The following is a 22,830-nucleotide window of genomic DNA, read 5'->3' on the forward strand; positions in this document are numbered from 1 at the left end:
TTTTGAAGCATCTGAATATGGTTAATACCACTAAGGGTGTAGTCCTTGTAAAATTTGATAGGCTAGAGTATTTGTTCACAATCACATTTCTTAATTTTTGAATTCCCTGACATTGAAAAGGATATGATTTCACAATCTGTATATATTTAACATAATGAACATTTATTCACAGCATAACATAACCTAGAGAAAGATGAGATGAATATTCTCCTCTCAATAGGTTATAATATGTGATTCTGGGCAAAGAGTTTCCAATAAAAGTATACACAGCATCTCTGTAAACATTTTTGTCTCTGTTGTCTATCTCTGGGACATTTTCTGTGGCCTCATGTCTTGGATAGAAGATGGAGAGTTTATCAAATTATCATTTGTAATTACTATTTATCATTTATTGGTTTGTCTTCAGTGAAAACAATTAGATATGACGGAGAATTCATGTCTCTTATATTTTTGCTTAAATTATAGGGATATCCAGGTCCTCCTGGAGTTCCAGGACCCATGGGTGCCCTGGGATTACCTGTAAGTACAGAAAAGACTTCTCTTCCCAATCACTGAAAAACACTGTAGAATATAACATGGTGTCTTTCACTTCCTTGCTTCTACTTCTTCTGTTATTTACTGCTCACTTCTAATAGTATCCACTCCAGTACTCTTGCCTGGAGAATCCCATGGATGGAGGAGCCTGGTAGGCCACAGTCCATGGGGTCGCAGAGTCGGATGTGACTGAGAGACTTCACTTTCGCTTTCTAATAGTACAGCTCTGCAACCAATAACCATGTATAAGAAAATAGTCAATAATTAAGCGTTGAAGTAAGACCAATTGGAAAAATCACAAGCACAAGTTCCAACATACTGTTCTTCAGTTCAGTTCAGTCGCTCAGTCGTGTCCGACTCTTTGTGACCCCATGAATCGCAGCACGCCAGGCCTCCCTGTCCATCACCATCTCCCGGAGTTCACTCAGACTCACGTCCATCGAGTCGGTGATGCCATCCAGCCATCTCATCCCGTCATCCCCTTCTCCTCCTGCCCCCAATCCCTCCCAGCGTCAGAGTCTTTTCCAATGAGTCAACTCTTCACATGAGGTGGCCAAAGTACTAGAGTTTCAGCTTCAGCATCATTCCTTCCAAGGAAATCCCAGGGCTGATCTCCTTCAGAATGGACTGGTTGGATCTCCTTGCAGTCCAAGGGACTCTCAAGAGTCTTCTCCAACACCATACTTCAAAAGGATCAAATCTTTGGCGCACAGCTTTCTTCACAGTCCAACTCTCACATCTGTACATGACCACTGGAAAAACCATAGCCTTAACTAGACGGACCTTTGTTGGCAAAGTAATGTCTCTGCTTTTGAATATGCTATCTAGGTTGGTCATAACTTTTCTTCCAAGGAGTAAGCGTCTTTTAATTTCATGGCTGCAGTCACCGTCTGCAGTGATTTTTGAGCCCCCCAAAATAAAGTCTGACACTGTTTCCACTGTTTCCCCATCTATTTCCCATGAAGTGATGGGACCAAATGCACTGTTCTTAGAAATGTGCTAATATTCTCCAACTGAAAAAATCCATAGAAAAATTTATTATTCAAAAATTGAGTTTTGAAAAATTCCATTTGTGTTTACAGGAAAATAATGAAGTCTTGTCTCAAAGAGAAAGTTTGCTGATTAAAGACTGAAAGTTATTGTGAACTTAAATGTGAAAAATATGAGCCTTGTGATCCCCTAAGTAGAACTATTATTAGAAGGGGTTTATGCTGTTTTGTGAAGCTTCTGTTTTGAAGATAAGCCCAATTTTCCAGCATACTGATAGACATGTATTGACTTCCAAACGAGGAAGACTGATCTAGGGTACGGTTGCTATTTTTTTTAGTCGTGTGAGATAAAAAATAGATTTTAGTTCCTGTGAAAGTTCACTGTTTTCATTTTCATCTACCTATGTTATACAGATAAATAAACTTTGTTTTCTAAGCAAGTCTTCATTGGAGACTATTAGGTATAAAATGAGCTCATTGTAATTGACTGAATAATAATGAAATCTTCACTGAAGACTATTTTTGTAGCATATTAATTTGGAAAATTTTGTGGCATTTTTCATGGTAACAGAAAAAATCCATTTTTATGTGATAGGAGTATCATAAACATCTAGAGGAATGAGAAAGAAATCTTACAAAAGTAGCCATTGCTTCTCTGATGGACCAGGCAGGTTAGACTTGTCACATTGGTCATGTGCATATCTCCCTCCACTACCACGCCATATGTGTTTATCATAAAAACCAGGCGGTCAGTGAATATTAAGTGCTTCTCATTCTTTTCAGGGTATCAACACTTAGAAATTAAATTTCTCCAAATAGTAGGATATGTCAAAAGCAGAGCATTGGGAAAGGCCAATATGATATTTGTTTTTTAAGAATTCCCAGTGAGAATTGCATGTCATAAGAAAGATTATAACTACTATTCTTGTAATATTCCTATGAATTCTGTAACTGATTTTTAAATTTTCAACATGTAGGGTCATGTGGGGGCAAGAGGACCACCTGGGATTCCAGGTCCTAAAGGACGAAGAGTAAGTTATCAAATCAAGAAAGTACATTAACCTAAAAAAAAAAAAAAATGACGTTGTAAATAGTGATGTGTTCAGCAAAAATAGCTTATATTAGATGGAAACATTAATTGCAGTGTAATTTATAATCATTTGTACTTATAAAACCATACTTTTCCATTTTGTGTTTTAGAAATTTTATTGACTGAAGAATTCTCTCTTACTCCCAACTTCCAGTTTCATCCACTGGGGGAATTGTGAATGTGAAGATGTTTAAATAAATTATTTTTGTACTCACAAAGAGACTTATATAGCAAGAGATAGTAACAGCATGATAAAGAGTGATAGGAAATAGAATGAGGACACAAAGGATGACTAAGAGTTTATTCACTGTAAATAAGAGGTAATATAATCATTGTCTAATAATTATGCTTAAGAATTAAGTTAAAAAGCTTTCATTCTTTAAGTCTTTTAAACATTTAGATCCTGTTTTTTTCTTTAAAGAAATAGGAACCACCATTTATTACATGCCTGTCATGTGCCAAGCACCTTTACATATACTAATACTCACAACCACTCTAAAAGGGGGAGGCATTTATCTCAGATATTATAGTTGAGGTAAATGGGGCTCAGAGAGTTTAAGTATATGAACTGTTGACATAGGTCTAGGGCACAACCAGGATTCAAACCTTGGAGTGTCTAACTCCAAAGCCTATGGTTTTTCAATACCGCATTGAATATTAGAGTATTTTTCCTTGATTAATTTGAATATGTAGGCTCTAAGAACTCTGTTTTCTTCCTTGGCTTTACCTTGACTTTTACAGCTAGAGAAGAAAATATTTTAAAATGCTAAAATAATGGCCTCCAAATAACAAAGATTAAAAAAAAAAAAAAACAAAACACCCTCCCATTTTCCAGTTGGCAAGTGTAAGAAAGGTGCTTAGTTTAAAATAACAACTTTAGGAACTCATTGGCAATACAAAGATATGGATTCGGCACATTCACTGTTGTGGCTTGGTTTCAATCCCTGATCAGGGAGCTAAGACCCTGCAAGCTGCACAATGTGGCCCAAAAATAAAATAAACCCAAAGAAGTAATGACTTCAATTTCATGTGCTGTGTTTTAGGTGAAGATTAAAGAAAAAGAGCAAATTTTTCTGTATCATCACTTCTATTCTGAAAAACTATTTTCCTTTCTGGGTTATGGATTTACGGTCTATAAATAACGCTGATGGCCACATCTATTTTAGCCCAAATGATATTTAGAATAATAAAAAATCATGGAAGATGATCTGTACTCTGTGTTTTAGTGGTCTGCACTCTGCCAGCATTCAGCACTTGGTCAGGTCAAATGTGTTTATTTAACACCGTATTACTCATAGTGGTGAAGTTCAACTTTGTGACAGATGAAAAAAAAAAAAAAAACCTTTATTTGGTTAGCTAAATAATTGAGATATTATTGGTTATCCAGGCATACATAAGCCATATACTTAAGCAGGATATGTTTCTGAATCACTTGTGCTATCTCATGTCATATGGAAAGTTTATTTATCTGTAGTTTTTAACTTCCCTGTGATCCCTGGGCAAATTATTATTCTTTTCTGATTTGACACTTTGTCTTCATCTCTCACCTCCTCAAAGGTCTCTCTCATCCTCCAGATACATTTTACTGACATGTTTCCAGATGACTCCTCATAATTATTTAAAGTGCACTCAGTATTTCTTAAGCAAAGTTTTAGTTTAGAAATAAGGGCTTCATTTAATACAAAAGTGCTCCCTTTACAGGAGAATATTTCATATAATCAGTCAACATTGGGAATACAAAAAGAACTGATGACCAGAATGTTAAGGGAAAAATATAGTATTATGAAGTTCCATTCTAGTTCTCACCTAGTATCTTCTTCTCCCATCAACCTATTTTCTCATCTATTCTCCACTATAGATGTGATCATAATGCATATCATTTCAAATGTTTTTCACTCACAAAAATTTGAGAATTTCTGTCCAGCCTACAGGGATAAATGCAAAAGTTATTTGGATGGAGATGCCTGTGCCCCAGCCTTTCCTTGCTACCCCAAAGACGGAAGAAGTCAATATTTCCAGCACACCTGTGACACTTTGTGACACACAACTGTGTCACCACACATTGGAGGGGAAGCTAGGCACATTTTCATGGAGACGATACAAAAAACTCTCATTGTGAAACTAGTGCTTATATGCCCGTACTGTTCTGCCTGTGATTTGTACTTTTATCTTATGTGAATATGTGAACATCATGAATGGTAGGACTACAACCCAAGGATTCTGCTTTTCCATCTGATTCTCTGCTATCCATCCATCTGCCATTCATCTGTCTAACATTTACTGATTTAATACAATCTGTCAAACTCTCCTACTGTCTTGGGGAATTCAAGGTTAACTATTTCTTAGATATAAGCCACATGATTTCATGGTTTAATGACTTACAGTGGCTTTTAAAGTATCATACAGTATTGACAGAATAGCAAAAGCTCAGGCAAGCAACAATACCTGCCATCTCAGCAAACAATCTAAACAACTTAGTATCATGAAAACTTTTCTAACTTGTTTTGTGAAGATTGTATAATCCTGCCCCTTATGAAAAAGGTAACGGGGTTGACTGAAAACGTTCATGTAGTTTGACATTGTTAGATGGGAGAGTTACCTGTAGCCTGTTGTGACTTATTTTCCTTTCTTGGGCTCCGACATCACTGTGGATGGACTGCAACCGTGAAATTAAAAGATACTTGCTCCTTGGAAGAAAAGCTATGACAAACAGATAGCATATTAAAAAGCAGAGACATCACTTTGCCAACAAAGGTCCATACAATCAAAGCTATGGTTTTTCCAGTAGTCACGTACGGATGTAAGAGTTGGACCATAAGGAGGGCTGAGTGCCCAAGAACTGATGCTTTTGAATTGTGGTTCTGGAGAAGACTCTTCAGAGTCCTTTGGACAACAAGATCAACCTGTCCATTCTAAAGGAGATAAACTCTGAATATTCATTGGAAGGACTGATGCTGAAGTTGCAATACTTTGGCCACCTGATTCAAAGAGCTGATTCATTGGAAAAGACCCTGATGCTGAGAAAGGTTGAAGGCAGGAGGAGACGGGGGCAACAGAGGATGAGATAGTTGGATGGAATCACTGACTCTATGGACATGAATTGGAGCAAACTCTGGGAGACAGGGAAGCCTGGTGTGCAGTCCATGAGGTCGCAAAGAGCCGGTCACAATCTAGAGACTGAACAACAACAAAGCTGTAGCTGACTTTTAACTTTTCCAAAAGAGGACAAAAAAAAGATTAGATTTTTTTTTTTTTTTACTTAGCCAGGATCCATTCTTCAAGAGCTTTATATTATAGCTAATCAGATATTTTAAGGCAAGTACTAGAAAGAATAACTTTATACCCAATTAGGTACCTATTATAATACTGCTTGTCTAGTCTTCTTAGAACTTGACCTGAAGCTTGTTGTCTCAGGAGTCAGAGAAGGCATATACAGTAACCCAGGGATAACTTCTCGGAGAAGGCAATGGCACCCCACTCTAGTACTCTTGCCTGGAGAATCCTACGGGTGGAGAAGCCTGGTAGACTGCAGTCCATGGGGTCTCGAAGAGTCGGACACGACTGAGTGACTTCACTTTCACTTTTCACTTTCATGCATTGGAGAAGGAAAGTGTTCTTGCATGGAGAATCCCAGGGACGATGGAGCCTGGTGGGCTGCCATCTATGGGGTCGCGCAGAGTCGAACACGACTGAAGCGACTTAGCAGCAGCAGCAGCAGCAGGGATAACTTCTACAACTAATATCAAAGAAGATATAAATGTTGATAAAGCTAAGCTTTAGTTAATTAACTAACCCTTAACTGAAGCATTGGGAGGACCAGACTTTTTTCAAGAGTTCTGCCAGTCTTAACATGGAGTCAGAATTTTTATCTTCTCCCCACTCCCCCCTTTCTGCTACAAGCAAACTTACGTCTCCAATTTGATTTTATATTAATGCTGTCATAATTCTACTGGTTAATATTAACAAAATATCCAAGAAAGTCAGAAATTTCATGTTACAAAAGAGTTAGATGCCTGGTTGCCAGTGGACACACTTCTAGATCATACTTGTTTCCTGGGGTATTTTAGAATGCTACTACTCATTTCTTTTCATACTTTCTCAGCAATGTTCTATTATTACTCCAAAAAATTTTGGAAAGTGTTTTCCTAAAGAGAAGAAAAAGGGAAAAAGGCATAGAAGGTGCTAGGGAAAGAATCAATATAGGCTACTGAATTTTTAAGGTAAAGGTAATTATTAGAACAAGGTCCTGTGAGATTGCACTTGAAACCAGTTATCCTTTATGTTTGGTTTTTCTTCCATCTTCAGTTACTTAGCTGTCAAACATTCCAAGGAAGCCTCACCTCAGGACCTTTGCAGTTGCTATTGCTCCTACCAGAATGATCTTTCCCAAGTTATTTGCATACCCTCAGTCTCATCGCCTTCAGGTCTAGCCACATGTCACTTGAGAGCTTTCTCAAACACCCCTCTAAAGTAGCCCCCCTCCCCACCTTAGATTATTTCTAGTCTCTTAACCTTTATTTTTCTTCATTATACCTGACTACTGATGGTCATTTTATATTGTAATTTTATATATATATTTGCTTGTTTATAAATTCAGGGATTTGTCTCTTCTCCCAACTGGTCCTCAATAAATGTTTGTTAAGTGAATAGCACTTTGAAAGTCACATATCTATTAAGTCCATATTCTTCAATCTGACATTCAGGGTCCTATACATTCAGAGTTTAACTTAGTTTTGCAGTCTTTTATGGGAAAATAGGGTCAAAAGTAAGCTGGGGACATGTCATGCTGCTACTGCTAAGTCGCTTCAGTCGTGTCCGACTCTGTGCGACCCCATAGATGGCAGCCCACCAGGCTCCCCTGTCCCTGGGATTCTCCAGGCAAGAACACTGTAGTGGGTTGCCATTTCCTTCTCCGATGCATGAAAGTGAAGTTGCTCAGTCGTGTCCGACTCTCAGCGACCCCATGGACTGCAGCCTACCAGGCTCCTCTGTCCATGGGATTTTCCAGGCAAGAGTACTGGAGTGGGGTGCCATCGCCTTTTCCAGGGGACATGTCATGGAGTACCTTAAATACAGACTGAGAAATTGTAGTGCTTTGGCTTTAGTATGCCCAGTGGAGCTATACAGCCTCATGGAGTGTGAGTCTTCTCTGCAATCCTATGAATGTTCCCAACAGGATCAGGGTATGCAGTTACCCCAAGAGCACCCAGGAAGAGCATCCTATTACAGTAAGCAGCTTTATAAATAGTATAGTATAAAGTTAAACTAAATTGACCTCAGATGGGATACAGTAGAAGGTGCTGAAGCCTATGGGGCTCCTTCAAATCATCATGTTATATTAGGAAATTTGTATCACTGTTTTGCATAGAAATCTTCAATGCCTCCTCATTGTTTATTGATTCAACTATAAACTCCACTCCTTTACCTTTAAAATCCCAGTCTTTCTACAATTATTTATTAATATAGAAATACTAAAAAAATGTTCAGTGTAATCAATAACTCAGGTTAAACGAACTACATTTTTCATTCTTGCATATCTTCTTTTCTGCCTCTGTATCCTTTTCTCATACTATCCCTCTGTTTAGAATTTCTTCCAGAGCATGATCTCTGATTGTCAAAATAATACCTCCATTCCTTTTACAACCTGTGAAAGCTCTCTCCCTCCTTTGAATCGCTTTACCCCTTAACACACCTTATCTCTGCCTATATTATAATTGCATTTGTAATTTACCTTATATCATAATATGGATCCCCATAACATTTAATGCAACGCATTTTTCACAGTTAGTGTTCAGTTAATGGTTGTAGAATTTGATTAATTCTCTTTAAAAGGATTTTAAGATCTTCCAAGGACAGTTATAATTTTGTCAAGGAATGTATACCATCTTTCATTAGAGGATGACTTTTGCAACTAATATTCACAGCTAATTACTCATTTAGTATTGATAGCAACACAGCTCAGAAATTTTAAACATACATGAACATTCTCAGCAGCATTTTCTGTTCCTTTTCTGTGCCCATAGCCATCTTTCAGGTCAAGCAGGTGCATGGTAGAGAACATGCAGTCAGCATTCATTTCCTAATAAAGTAGTGAGAAGAGTGCCATTCCAAAAATATAAAACAAGAAGACTGTTTGGACAAACTAGCTACTTTAAAGTTACTTTACAGTTGTTTTTAGGATAAATTCTGGATTTCTGTTGAGTAAATGATAAGGTAAACAAAATACTTAAATAACAAATCTATATTACAGCCGCCTGCCTCAACAACTCAATCAGCTGTTTTTCTGGTTATCTGATTTACAATTTGCATTAAATCTTGAAAACAATGGCCTGATTCTCCTATGCAAATGAGTTCATCCATATACCCAGCTGTATTCTTTACTGTGTTCCGGGCCCAGAAACAAGGAAAAGGAGTTTGTCAACTATTGAGGGCAATGTCTCCATTTGTATAGATGCATAACAGTACAAAGGTTAAAGTGTCTGCCTGCAGTGCGGGAGACCTGGGTTCGATCCCTGGGTCAGGAGGATCCCCTGGAGAAAGAAATGGCAACCTACTCCAGTATTCCTGCCTGGAGAATCCCATGGACGGAGGAGCCTGTGGGCTACAGTCCACAGGGTCTCAAAGAGTCAGACACGACTGAGCGACTTCAGTCACTCACTCACTCATAACAGTACAAAAGAAACATGTAAAATTAACAACAGGCTATTTTTTTCATCTCTAGGGACCAAGAGGACCAGATGGTCCCTTAGGAGAACAGGGTATACAAGGTACCAAGGTAATCATTTATTTTCTCATTTCATATGCAGTTAAATATTTTTGAGCCTGTATTTCCTACCTGTCTAAACACTGATGTATTTTCTTATAAAAGTATGATTCTAATTTTTAAGTCTAATTATGAAATGTACATAAAGTTTTCACTGTACTCACAGAAATGTGTTTTTGTGTTTTTGAAATATGCATTTAATGTCTTACTTTTTTGGTATGTGAGTGTATGTGTGTAAGACCATAATCCCCATTCTTATTAACTCACCTGTTATTGATTCTTGTTAGGGTGAAACAGGAGATCAAGGAAAAAGAGGGCCTCATGGTCTTATTGTGAGTAGTAAAATATTTCATGTTAATGATAAACATATAAAATCTTCCATTTTTCTTGGTCTGTGATTCATATTTGAGGAGGGAGCTGCTTGACCCAGGCATTTTCTTTCTCGTGTAGGGTAAGACTGGAAACCCTGGAGAGAGAGGAATTCAAGGAAAACCAGTAAGTAATTAAAAATAATCAAACCATAAATATATTTTATCCATTTTATCCTCTGATACGACTCTTGTTTAGTAATCAGTATGTTAGACTAAGAGAATGTAAGTTATTTTCCTCCTTTAGTCCTTAGGTCATTCTTTCATTGGGGCAAATTGCTTACTCATTCTGGGCCTTTTCTGTACCTATCTATAAATTGATAGTGGTAACTGACACTTTAACTTCATCTGATTATGATAGTTTTTCTGTAAAACCCATTTCAAGATAAAATAGTGTGATATCATATAAATATAATGGAACATTATGAAGCTAATGTAAGAAACTTCTTTAAGGCCTCATACCTGGTTTCATTTTAACTGAACTTGTGTTGTTTGGACCCTTGGCGTGTGGAGCTGTGTGTGTCTTTATATTTCCTATGGCCCTACTCTAAGAGTTTTTAATATCATATAATGCTAAATATTTTCCTACCATCAAAAGTCTCAGAATTATACAATTTTTTTCACTGGGACATAAGTCCTGTGGTTATGAATATTAATTGAAGGGGAGAATATATGTTTTTAAAAAGAGAAATATATTCACATACACATGTATGTTACTCATATATACATGTATAATTTTGAATACACGAGCTTAAACGTATGGGTTTTTTATTTCATTTTAAGCATAGTTTTTAATGTCATTTTGATCTGTTATATACATATATGTATAATTTAAAGTTATACAGTTTAAATATACGGCAACTGAATAGTCAGAAAAGGATAGGATAAAATTGCTTTAGTTGCTGTAGTAGTTATTACTAATGTCACTGGATTCACTTGCTCGTCTATGAAATCTGCTGCCCCCTGCCTGTTGTTTTCCATAATAGCATTACATTTGACAACGGTCAAACCTACAGTAGCAGAGACTTAAGAGAAAAACGGTTGTATCCAGGGAAAGAACTTGTTTGTGAGACTATATTATTAATTGAAGTCACTCTGAAAGACTATTTCTGAGTATTAATATTCATCATCTGAGTTTCTTTTATATCAGTGTATAAATGTAAACAGTGTTTACATTTATTTTACATTTATTTATATAAACAGTGTTTCTGGAGATTCTTCCATGTTGCTGCACTGTACACAAAATTAATATTTGTGATGAACGGAAACATTGGGAATTTTTCAAGTCTGTTCTTCTTATTTTAGAAAAATGAAACCAGGAGAAATTAAATTACTTACACATATTGTACATTGTTGACATTCCTTAGATTTTACCTTCATGTTCAGCTTATCACATATGCCTGGATAAATATAATATTAGGTATCTGGTTTCCTCAACCAAAAAACCAGCAGTTTTTGGTTGAGGAAAACAAATGGTTCTTACTAGAACTTAACTAGCTGACAGCAAACAAGTCTCATAGACTATTGCAAGAGTAAAGTTACGTTAGCAGATGACAGTACAAAATGAGTTAATACTAACTGTTGAGGTTTACTTAGATTTATACATACATCATCCCCTTGGTCTTGATTGAACTGAAAGAGACTTGAGATCTGAAGAAAACTAGGATCAATCAATCCAACAAATCTAGATGCCCCCCAGATACATTTGATCCTGCACAGTAATCTCAGTGTCTCATTTTTTCACTGTCAACAATCAGACAGTGCTTATAATAGAAAGATACACTGGAGGTCAGATTGACCTTTGTTTTAGTGCATGCTGCTAATAATGTATAGTCTTGGCTAGGTTGGATAGCTTTTCAGATCATATTTTCTTCATGTGTAAAATAGACATCTCTAAATTGTCATGGAACTGATGCTTTTGAACTGTGGTGTTGGAGAAAACTCTTGAGAGTCCCTTGCAGCAAGGAGATCCAACCAGTCCATCCTAAAGGAAACCAGTCCTGAATATTCATTGGAAGGACTGATGCTGAAGCTGAAACTCCAATACTTTGGCCACCTGATGCAAGGAACTAACTCATTTGAAAAGACCCTGATGCTGGGAATGATTGAAGGTGGGAGGAGAAGGGGACAACAGAGGATGAGATGGTTGGATGGCATCACCGACTTAATGGACATGAGTTTGAGTAAGCTCCAGGAGTTGGTGATGGACAGGGAAGCCTGGTGTGCTGCAGTCCATGGGGTCGCAAAAAGTCAGACACCACTGAGCAACTGAACTGAACTGAACTGACTGAAATGGTCATAATGCTAAAACTAGGTATTAAATGAAAATTCCTAGCACATATAGTTCTCGGCTCGTCCAAATAAACAGAAGTATACTTGTTATGTTGTTGTTCAGTTGCTCAGTCATGTCCGACTCTTTGCAACCCCATGGACTGTAGCACACAGATTTCCTTGTCCTTCACTCTCAGTGCTCAAGCTCATGTCCACTGAGTCAATGATGCTATCTAACCATCTCATTCTCTACTGCCATCTTCTCCATTTGCCTTCCATCTTTCCCAGCATCAGGATCTTTTCTAATGAGTCAGCTCTTCGCATTAGGTGGTCAAAGTATTGGAGCTTCAGCTTTAGTATCAGTCCTTCTAATGAATATTCAGGATTGATTTCATTTAGAATTGACTGGTTTGATTGCCTTGCAGTCCAAGGGACTCTCAAGAGTCTTCTCCAGAACCACAATTCAAAAGCATCAATTCTTCAGCATTCAACTTTCTCTGTGGTCCAACTCTCACATCTGTGCATCACTACTGGAAAAGCCATAGCTTTGACTATACAGACCTTTGTTGGCAAAGTGATGTCTCTGCTTTTAAATGCACTGTCCAGGTTTGTCATAGCTTTTCTTCAAAGGAGGAAGCGTCTTTTACTTTCAGGGCTACAGTCACCACCTGCAGTGATTTTAGAGCTCAAGGAAATAAAATCTGCTATTGTTTTAATTTTTTCCCTATCTATTTGCCATGAAATGATGGGACCAGATACCATGATCTTAGTTTTTTTGAATGTTGAGTTTGAAGCCAGCTTTTTAACTCTCCTCTTTCTCCATCATCAAGAGGCTTTTTATTTCCTCTTCACTTTCTTCCATTGGGGTAGTATCATCTGCATATCTGAGGTTATTGATATTTCTCCTGGGAATCTTGATTCCACCTTGTGCTTCATCCGGCTCAGCATTTTGCATGATGTACTCTGCATACAAGTTAAATAAGTAGGGTGACAATATATAGCCTTGATGTACTTCTTTCCTAATTGGGAACCAATCCATTATTCCATGTCTGGTTCTAACTGTTGCTTCTTGACCTGCCTACACATTTCTCAGGAGACAGGTTAAGCGGCTGGTGTTCCCATCTCTTTAAGAGTTTTCCACAGTTTGTTGTGAGTCAAAGGCCTTAGCATAGTCAATGAAGCAGAAGTAGATGTTTTTTTGGAATTCCCTTGTATTTTCTGTGATCTAATAGATGTTGGCAATTTGATCTCTGGTTCCTCTGTCTTTTCTAAATCCAACTTGTACGTTTGCAAGTTCTCAGTTCACATACTGTTGAAACCTAGCTTGGAGAATTTTGAGCATTAACTTGCTTGCTTGCGAAATGAGTGTAATTGTGCAGTAGTTTGAGCATTCTTTGATATTGCTCTTCTTTGGAATTGGATGAAAACTGATCTTATCCATATTTGTCTATGGGCCAATGTTATTTCCTATACTTTTCTTCTATCTGTGGGTATATCTGACTCAGAGAATCAAGAAGAAAGGACATGATGCATTGTGTTATTAAGGTGATAAAGTCCACATAACTTATTAGTTTTCTAAATCTCATAAAAGAAACTATAAACAGTTCATTCATCATTGATTTTTATACAGATACTCTTTCAGTTAATGAGATAGGGGTATTAAATCCTCTACCTTCGATTTTTGTATTTGTCTATGACTCTAATTCTTTCAGATTTTGCTTTATACATTTTGAAACTATTTTTAGAGTATTTACATATGGTTATTATGTCTTCCCAATCAACGGACGCTTTTATTATCATAAAACATTCCTCTTTCTGGTAATACTTTTTATTTTGAAATCTACTTTATTTGATATGAGTCTCTCTAGCTGTTTGCATGGCATATGTTTTTTATTCATTTATTTTCAAGCTATCTGTGCCTTGATGTTTAAAGTGAGTGTCTTAAAGTTACATCTTGCCTTTAAATTCATCCTGACAACCTCTGCCTTTTAATTAGTATTGGCTCCATTTCCACCTAATGCAGTTATTGACATAGCTGCATTTAGGCCTCCCATTTTATGACAGTTTTTCCTTTGTCATGGTGGTGGTGTTCAGTGCCTTCTTCATTGTTGTTCAGTAGCTCAGGAGCGTCCACTTCTTTGTGACCCCATGGACTGTAGCACACCAGGCTTCCCTGTCTTTCACCATCTCCCGGAGTGCCTTCTTTGGGCAGTGAATAACTTTGAGAACTCCATTTTAATTCAGTTATTGACTTTTTAACTATACTTCTTTTCATTATTACTTTTAAGTGGCTATTCTAGGTCAGAAGTCAGCGAACTATCTCTGAAAAGAGCCACAGGATATTTTAGGCTTTGTGGCCATGTAGTCTCTGGTGCAACTACTCAGCTCTAGTGTCATAGTGTGAAAGCAACCATAGACAGTATATAAAGAATGAGCTGCTGCTGCTAATGCTAAGTCACTTCAGTCGTGTCCGACTCTGTGCGACCCCATAGATGGCAGCCCACCAGGCTCCCCCTGTCCCTGGGATTCTCCAGGCAAGAATACTGGAGTGGGTTGCCATTTCCTTCTCCAATGCATGAAAGTGAAAAGTGAAAGGGAAGTCACTCAGTCGTGTCGGACTCTTAGCGACCCCATATACTGCAGCCTACCAGGCACCTCCATCCATGGGATTTTCCAGGCAAGAGTACTAGAGTGGGGTACCATTGCCTTCTCCCAAAGAATGAGCATGATTGTTCAAAAAAATTATTTACAAAATCAGGTGATGGTCCAGATTTGGCAGTCTGACTGTAGTTTCCCAAAAACTGATTTAGGGGTCACAGCCTAAGGTTCTAATGTCTACTTAGAGTTAATGTAGTAATACTTAACATAATAGTAAGAAATCTGTGGCCATATAAATTTGTTTACCAGCATCCTGTCTTACATGCTACACTTGTTTTATGTATTACATTTCTATATATGTTATAAAACCCCATATTTCAAAGTTAAAATTCTACTCTAATATAAATAGAATACTTTTTGTTTTACTATAAATTAAATACATGTTTTAGAGATATTTAGAAGGAAAGTAGTGATTTTTAAATGTATCCATGCATTTACTCTTTCTGGTGCTCTTAATTCTTTCTATATATGCACATTTCTAAGAGGTATATTTCCCTGAAGCCTGTAGAACTTCCTTTAGATTTCAAGCTCTTTTAGTGATGAATTCTCTTAGTTTTTCTTTATTTCACCTTTATTCTTGAAGGATATTTTCACTGATTACAGAATTCTGGGTCAACAAAGTTTTGTTTTTTTTTTTTTTGCTTCCATTCAGTAATGATTCCATTCAGTGCTGTAAAAATGACATGCCATTTATTTTTGGCCTGCATTATTTCTGAAGAGTGGTCTACACTTACCTTTATCATTATTCCCCTGCATATAATGTATCATTTTTCTCTGACTGTTTTCAAGATTCTCTCTTTATCTTTGGTTTTCAGTAGTTTGATTGTGGGAGAAGGCAATGGCAACCCACTCTCGTACTCTTGCCTGGAAAATCCCATGGGCGGAGGAGCCTGGTAGGCTGCAGTTCATGGGGTCGTGAAGAGTCGGACAGGACTAAGCGACTTCACTTTCACTTTCCACTTTCGTGCATTGGAGAAGGAAATGGCAACCCACTCCAGTATTCTTGCCTGGAGAATCCCAGGGATGGGGAAGCCTTGTGGGCTGCCGTCTATGGGGTCGCACAGAGTCAGACATGACTAAAGTGATTTAGCAGCAGCAGCAGTTTGATTGTGATGTGCCTAGATGAGTTTTCTTCACATTTATCCAGCTTGAGGTTTGCTGATTTTTTTTCATGTGTAAATTAGCTTTCACGAAATTTGGAAATTAAAACTTTTTTTTTTCAAAAATTTTTTCTACCCCATTTTCTCTCTTCTTTCCTTCTTGTATTCTAGTTAAATATATGTTATTCATTCTGATTACCTTAGATCCCTGGGGCCCTATCATTCCTAATTCAGTCTTTCTTCTTCCTGTTTTGTTTTTTTTTTTAAACTGGATAGCCTAGATCTATCTTCCCTAACTTGTTAAGGAAGCCCTTTTAATTTTATTCTTGATATTTTATTTTAAACTTTTATTTGGATATTTAATTTTCAGTTCTATAATTGTTATTATTTCTTTTTATAGACACTCTTTTTATTCTGAGATTTCCTGTTTATCATAAGTACATTTTTATTTACATGAGTGAGCATTTTTATATTCAGTTCAGTTCAGTTCAGTTGCTCAGTCATGTCCAACTTTTTGCGACCCCATGAATCGCAGCACGCCAGGCCTCCCTGTCCATCACCAACTCCCGGAGTTCACTCAGACTCACGTCTGTCGAGTCAGTGATGCCATCCAGCCATCTCATCCTCTGTCGTCCCCTTCTCCTCCTGCCTCCAATCCCTCCCAGCATCAGAGTCTTTTCCAATGAGTCAACTCTTTGCATGAGGTGGCCAAAGTACTGGAGTTTCAGCTTTAGCATCAGTCCTTTCAAAGAAATCCCAGGGCTGATCTCCTTCAGAATGGACTGGTTGGATCTCCTTGCAGTCCAAGGGACTCTCAAGAGTCTTCTCCAACACCACAGTTCAAAAGCATCAATTCTTCGGCACTCAGCTTTCTTCACAGTCCAACTCTCACATCCATACATGACCACAGGAAAAACCATAGCCTTGACTAGACGGACCTTTGTTGGCAAAGTAATGTCTCTGCCTTTGAATATGCTATCTAGGTTGGTCATAACTTTCCTTCCAAGGAGTAAGCATCTTTTAATTTCATGGCTGCAGTATTAACTACTTTAAAAATGTTGTGTGATCCTACTAAAATCTGTATTATCTTGAATCTGGTTTCCATTAATTGCCTTTTCTTATAAATATGGGAAATTTTCCCTGTCAAGTAATTTTAAACTATATCTTGAATATTTTGACTTATTCATTGTGGAAACTCTAAAGTCTGTTATATTTCTTTGAAAAGTATTGTTTGTTTTTTAATTTGGCAGGCATTTAACTTGGTGATCAAACTCCAAGTTTTCTCTCTTTTGTGAGTAGATGGCTGCTGAAATCTCTGTTAAGTGCTTTTAACCTTGTCTGGTCAACTTAGAGTCTGATGTACCAATACAAACCTACACGTGATTATTTAAAATAGAAGGGCACTGAATGTTTCATTTCTCATGGAAATAAGTAAAAAGCAGTTTAGTATAGTGAAAGACCTTGACATTGGAATCAGACATATTCAAAATCAGATTCTGGTTCTTCCACTTATAGCTGTTTTGACTTAGTACAAATTATTTGACCCTTCTGAACTTCAGTTTTTCTATCAGTAAAATGAGATACATTTATAGTTATAAAAAAAATCATGCTCATTATGTTCCTAGCACAGGCCCTCAATAAATAGCAACCACTATAGTCATTATCTTCCTGGCACCACTGGCATCATTGCTGATATGCATCATGGAGCAAGGAGTTGTACTACAGATAAGGTATTTCAGTAGCCTTATAGCCTTAAAGGGAATCTGAAAAGCCTTAAAAGGAATTTTTACTTTGTGCCAGCTTGTTCTTTCCTTTTTCATCTCTGATAAAAATAACTAGGGTCCATTTAGATCATTTCATAGCTTTGCCAAACAGCATTTATGCAGCATTAACAGTATTAAAAGTACATATCAAGCTTAATATTGTGTGCAGACACACTTTACAAAGCAAATTGGGCGAGTATTATTTAAGGTTCTAAGTGCTTTATGTTTCAAATGGTATATCAGGCATAGAGGGATCCCTTATACTGATCTGGTCTTAATTTAGGAGTATATGGGTAACATGTGATTTTCATGACTGAAATATGGTCTTAGTCAGATGAGAGTCCACAAGATTTTACAAATCTGCCTTTCTCTAATCGCTTCACCAGTGGCTCAGCAGTAAAGAATCCACCTGCGATGCAGGACACGGGTTCAATTCCTGGGTTGGGAAGATCTCCTGGAGAAGGAAATGGCAACTCTCTCCAGTAGTCTTGCCTGGAAAATCCCATGGACGGAGAAGCCCCTACAGTCCACGGGGTCACAAGAGAGTCATACGCAACTGAGCAGCCAAACAACAACAACTACTTTCTCTAATCAGACAATCATATGTAACTAAACATAGCATTGATGATTATAACTTAGATTCTTTGTTCCTGGAAATTTTTAATATCTTCCAATTTAATATCAATTTTTAGATTTTAAATTTAAGATAAAAGGATAATTGTGATCTGCTATATAATTGCCAAACTTCCCAAAGGCAATAATTTAGAAGAGTAGGAGTGGCAAATTGCAAATAGATAAGGGCAGTATTTTATATATCATTAGTAATCATCAGTATCTGGTACACAGTACATGCTCAGTTATACTTTGAATGGAAGGATCAAAGAGGACCTGGAATTAGATTTACAGTTTTATAGCCCTGGTGTCTCAGACAATAAAGAATCCTGCAATATAGGAGACCTGGGTTAGATTCATGGGTTGGGAGGATGCCCTGGAGAAGGAAACAGCTACCCACTCCAGTGTTCTTGCCTGGAGAATTCCATGGACAGAGGAGCCTGACAGGCTACAGTTCATGGGGTCGCAAAGAGTAGGATATGACAGAGAAATTTTCACTTTACATATCATTTTAGAATATACCTCCATGTCTAAGATTCTATTTTATGTTACCATGGATAGCATGGTGTAAAAATGGGATAAAATAAAGAACACTGGAGAGGTCCGATTTGATCTTTTCTGGTCATTAGGTTCTGAGACCCTTGTGCCTTCCCAGGCTATAAGAGCATAAGTCACACTCCTTTATTTCTTGCCTGGAAAATCCCATAGACAGAGGAGCCTGGCAGTCTACAGTCCATGATCACAAAGAGTTGGATATGAGTGACTGAGTGACTGAGCATACACACAGTTATAAAGAACTCCTATGACTCATTGACAGAATAATAAACAACAATGGCAAAATGAGCCAAAGGACTTGCGTAACCATTCCTCTAAAGGAGATCTATAAATGGCCAATAAATACATAAAAAGATTCTCAGTATGACTCATCTTTAGGGAAATGCAAATCAAGACCACACTGAGATACCACTTCCCACTGAGGGTAACTATTATCTCACATACACACACACACACACACACACACACACACACACACACACGCGCACACGCCCCTACACCTATATATGAAGAAAAAATAATCAGTGCTGACAAGGATGTGGAGAAATAGGAATCCTTGTGCCATGCTGGTGGGAATGTGAAATGGTGGGGCTGCTGTGGAAAGCAGTTTGCCCAGCTCCTCAAATTGTTGAACATAGAATTATGTATTATCCATCAACCCATATAACTCACTTCTAGGTACCCCAAAGAATGTAAAGTATGGATACAAACAAATACTCGTATATTAATGTTTATAGGAATGTTAGACATAAAAACCAAAGTGTAGAAAACCTGAATTGTTTATTGATGATTAGTGGATAAACAAATGTGGTATATACATACAGCCGAATATATTCAACCTTAAAAAGGAAGGAAGTCTTGACACATACTACAAATGGATGGATCTTTATGCTACATGAAATAAGCCAGACACAAAAGAGGAAATATTGTATGATTCCATGTATATAAGACCCTTTAATTACCTACTTTGACTGCTGCTGCTGCTGCTGCTAAGTCGCTTCAGTCGTGTCTGACTCTGTGCGACCCCATAGACGGCAGCCCACCAGGCTCCTCCGCCCATGGGAGTTTCCAGGCAAGGGTACTGGAGTCGGTTGCCATTGCCTTCTCCACCTACTTTGACTATTTTAAGTCAAATTCATAGAGACAGAAAGTAGAATTGTGGTTGCCAGGGGAGGCGGGTGGGGGATAGGGAGCTATTTAATGGGTACAGAGTTTCAGTTTGGGAAGATAAACAATTCTGAAAGTGGATGGTGGTAATGATGGTGAATACAACAATGTGGATATACTTACTGCCACAGCACTCTAAATTTACACATACTGCACACTTTAAAATTACTAAAATGTGGATTATATGTGATGCGTATTTTACCACAAAATAAAAAATAAAGAATAGATAAAGATAGAAAAATCAGATGGGAGGATCGTAAGAGAAAGCTGAGGTATGAAAACTAAAACATTTTCAAACATCATTTTTTCTCTAAGCTTTACCTTTGTTTATTCAGGGTTTACAAGGACCCCCAGGGAGTACTGGAGACAGGGGACTTACAGGAGAACCAGTAAGTATACTTTTATGTGTTTCTAATTGTGTTTTTCTCATAATGTATTTTACCTGTCTCTTATTATTGCTCTGTTGTTCTGTGGCTGGTATGTTTTTGAAATCAACATTTATCATGAGCAGTTAATTATAAGAATGAATATTTTGCTGTGAAGATAATTTATAGTGCCTTCCTGGTTTCATAAAGTCAAATTTGGTTCTGTTTATATGAAACCATTAAAGCTTCATGTATTTCTATTTTAAACAAATATAATTCTGTTTTATTGACTCAGAATTTTTTTCTTAACAGCTTTCTGTTTATATAATAATTATTATACTCCCCCAACACATACACATACACAAAATCACATTTATGAGGGCAACTCTATAATAAAAGACCATATAGAGAAGCCAGACTCTACACGTAATGGGCCAAAATGTGGAAACTTGACAGAAATACTAGTAGGTCAATAATTCAAAAACTTACATCACATTTTCATACATATGACTCAGTTATAGATTCTCCATGGAAAATGAACTGTGAAAATGAAATACCTTGCCACACCTTCTTTCTCACAATATATTCTTTATTGCCTATGAAGTCATTCTTCTGGCTAATGGTATCAGCTGTAATGTGCAGTAACATGCTCCTAAGATTTACAATACAAATAGTTTTTGAAACTACTGTGTGGTTGATCTTATCCATCACACGACACAAAAGTTTATAAGTGGTTTTTGCACAGTTCATTTAGCTAGTATGAAGGGGAAAATTCTAATAGTCAAAGAACTATTCTTACCCATCTGTGTTCATTTCCTGCTTTATATATTTAACCTGTGGGATAAGCTCTTCAAACAATAAGTAAAGATTTGGCTATGTGTGTAATTTTTCCGAATATAGAATCTTAAATGTGATATTGATTTTATCAAACTAAATTCTTCTCAGTTTTCTCTGGTTTGTATCTCTTAACCTGCCTTCCCAATTCTAATATTTATTTGATCAAAAATCATGCAAATATCTAAATATCTCTTTCTTCTAAAGAGACTATAGCTCCTTGAAGTCAGAGACCATTTTTTTTCATCTTTGCCATCCTCTTTCCTAGTACAATATCTGGCAGATTTATCTATCTAGTGAATATTTATTAAATAGCACTAACCAAAAGTGGTATAACCATATACCCAATGATGTAATCATTTAGCTTGTAATATTAGCTGAAGTGAAACAACATTAAAACTAATCTTAATAAAGAATGCATTTAAGTCACGATAAGCATTATCAACGGAGCTATGGCAACAACAGAGATAATACCAAGTTTTATACAAAAAAAGATTTGCTGTTGTAACTGTAAATGACTAAATGGCTGAAAAAGCTTAAAAATTGACATTCAGGTCCTAGGGTCAGTGGCTCTGGTAAATAAAACATAAAGCAATTTGTAATGGGTGTGATGGGCTTTGTTTCACATATTTGAGCTACCTAGTAGAATCTAAGGGAATGTATAACAAAATAAACCATCTTAATCTAGGGTTAGGGAAACTTCCGGAAGAGGAGAATTTGTGCTGTGAACTGAAGGATGAAGAGTGGGTTACTTAAGCAAATATGGGGAAAAGTCATTCCAGAGAGAAGTCATGACCTGGGAGAAAGCCTTATATATTAATCTGAAGACCTAAAAGAAGGCCAGTGTGACTGTGACACAGGGAATCGAGTGGGAAGTAAGTACAAGATGAGGATGGAAAGGGAGGCAGGGGACAAAACACATGCAACTCTATAAGCCCCATTCCCAAGATATGTATTTTTAGCCTAAAAACAAAGGGATATCATTGAAGGGATAGGGCTAATTTTATGATTGTCTTATTGTTTCATAAAGCTCACCCAAACCAAATAGGAATGGACCAAGAAAGCCTTTCTGTTACAACAGTCCAGATAAGATACAGTAGAACTTTTTTGATTAGCAGAGAAAAAAGTAGGTATAAAATATTCCAAATGAGATAAAATCAACAGGAGAAAGATGTAAAGTATGTGAAATATCTGAAGTATGGTTTCTAAGGTTGTGGCTTGAAGTATCAGTAGGTTATCTCTCATTGAAACTGAACCACAACTGCTGAAACTCTTGTCCTAGAGCCCGTGCTTCGTAACAAGAGAAGTTACCACAAGGAGAAGCCAACATACCACAATGCAGAGTAGCCCTCCCTCGCTGCAACTAGAGGAAGCCCACATGTGGCAGCAAAGGCCCAGTGCAACCAAAAATAAATAAATACAATTATAAAAAACCAGAGTTTAGGAGATACACTAAATGTTAAAAGGGTTAAATGGTGGTTTGGGGTAATTTTTACTTTTATGTATTTTCAAGTGTTCCATAGTGAACATATTTAGGGGGCGAAGTTGTCTTTAACATTATATATATATATATATTTTTTTTTTAGGTTTTTTTTTTAATTTTATTTTATTTTTAAACTTTACAATATTGTATTAGTTTTGCCAAATATCAAAATGAATCTGCCACAGGTATACCTGTGTTCCCCATCCTGAACCCTCCTCCCTCCTCCCTCCCCATACCCTCCCTCTGGGTCGTCCCAGTGCACCTGCCCCAAGCATCCA

General features: G+C 37.2%; 1 protein-coding gene across 3 annotated transcripts in view; it reads left to right on the forward strand.

The window, feature by feature from the left end:
• Positions 1 to 22,830, forward strand: part of COL24A1 (collagen type XXIV alpha 1 chain) — a 398,952-nt gene that overhangs the window by 255,846 nt on the left and 120,276 nt on the right. For all 3 annotated transcript variants that reach the window (XM_061411389.1, XM_061411390.1, XM_061411391.1), the window contains exons 28-33: positions 466 to 519; positions 2,501 to 2,554; positions 9,335 to 9,388; positions 9,664 to 9,708; positions 9,827 to 9,871; positions 20,206 to 20,259. In XM_061411389.1, the coding sequence (XP_061267373.1) occupies positions 466 to 519; positions 2,501 to 2,554; positions 9,335 to 9,388; positions 9,664 to 9,708; positions 9,827 to 9,871; positions 20,206 to 20,259 (306 nt within the window). The remainder of the gene's footprint in view (positions 1 to 465; positions 520 to 2,500; positions 2,555 to 9,334; positions 9,389 to 9,663; positions 9,709 to 9,826; positions 9,872 to 20,205; positions 20,260 to 22,830) is intronic.

Source organism: Bos javanicus, chromosome 3 (assembly GCF_032452875.1).
Source record: "Bos javanicus breed banteng chromosome 3, ARS-OSU_banteng_1.0, whole genome shotgun sequence".
In the NCBI taxonomy this organism is placed as follows: Eukaryota; Metazoa; Chordata; class Mammalia; order Artiodactyla; family Bovidae; genus Bos; species Bos javanicus.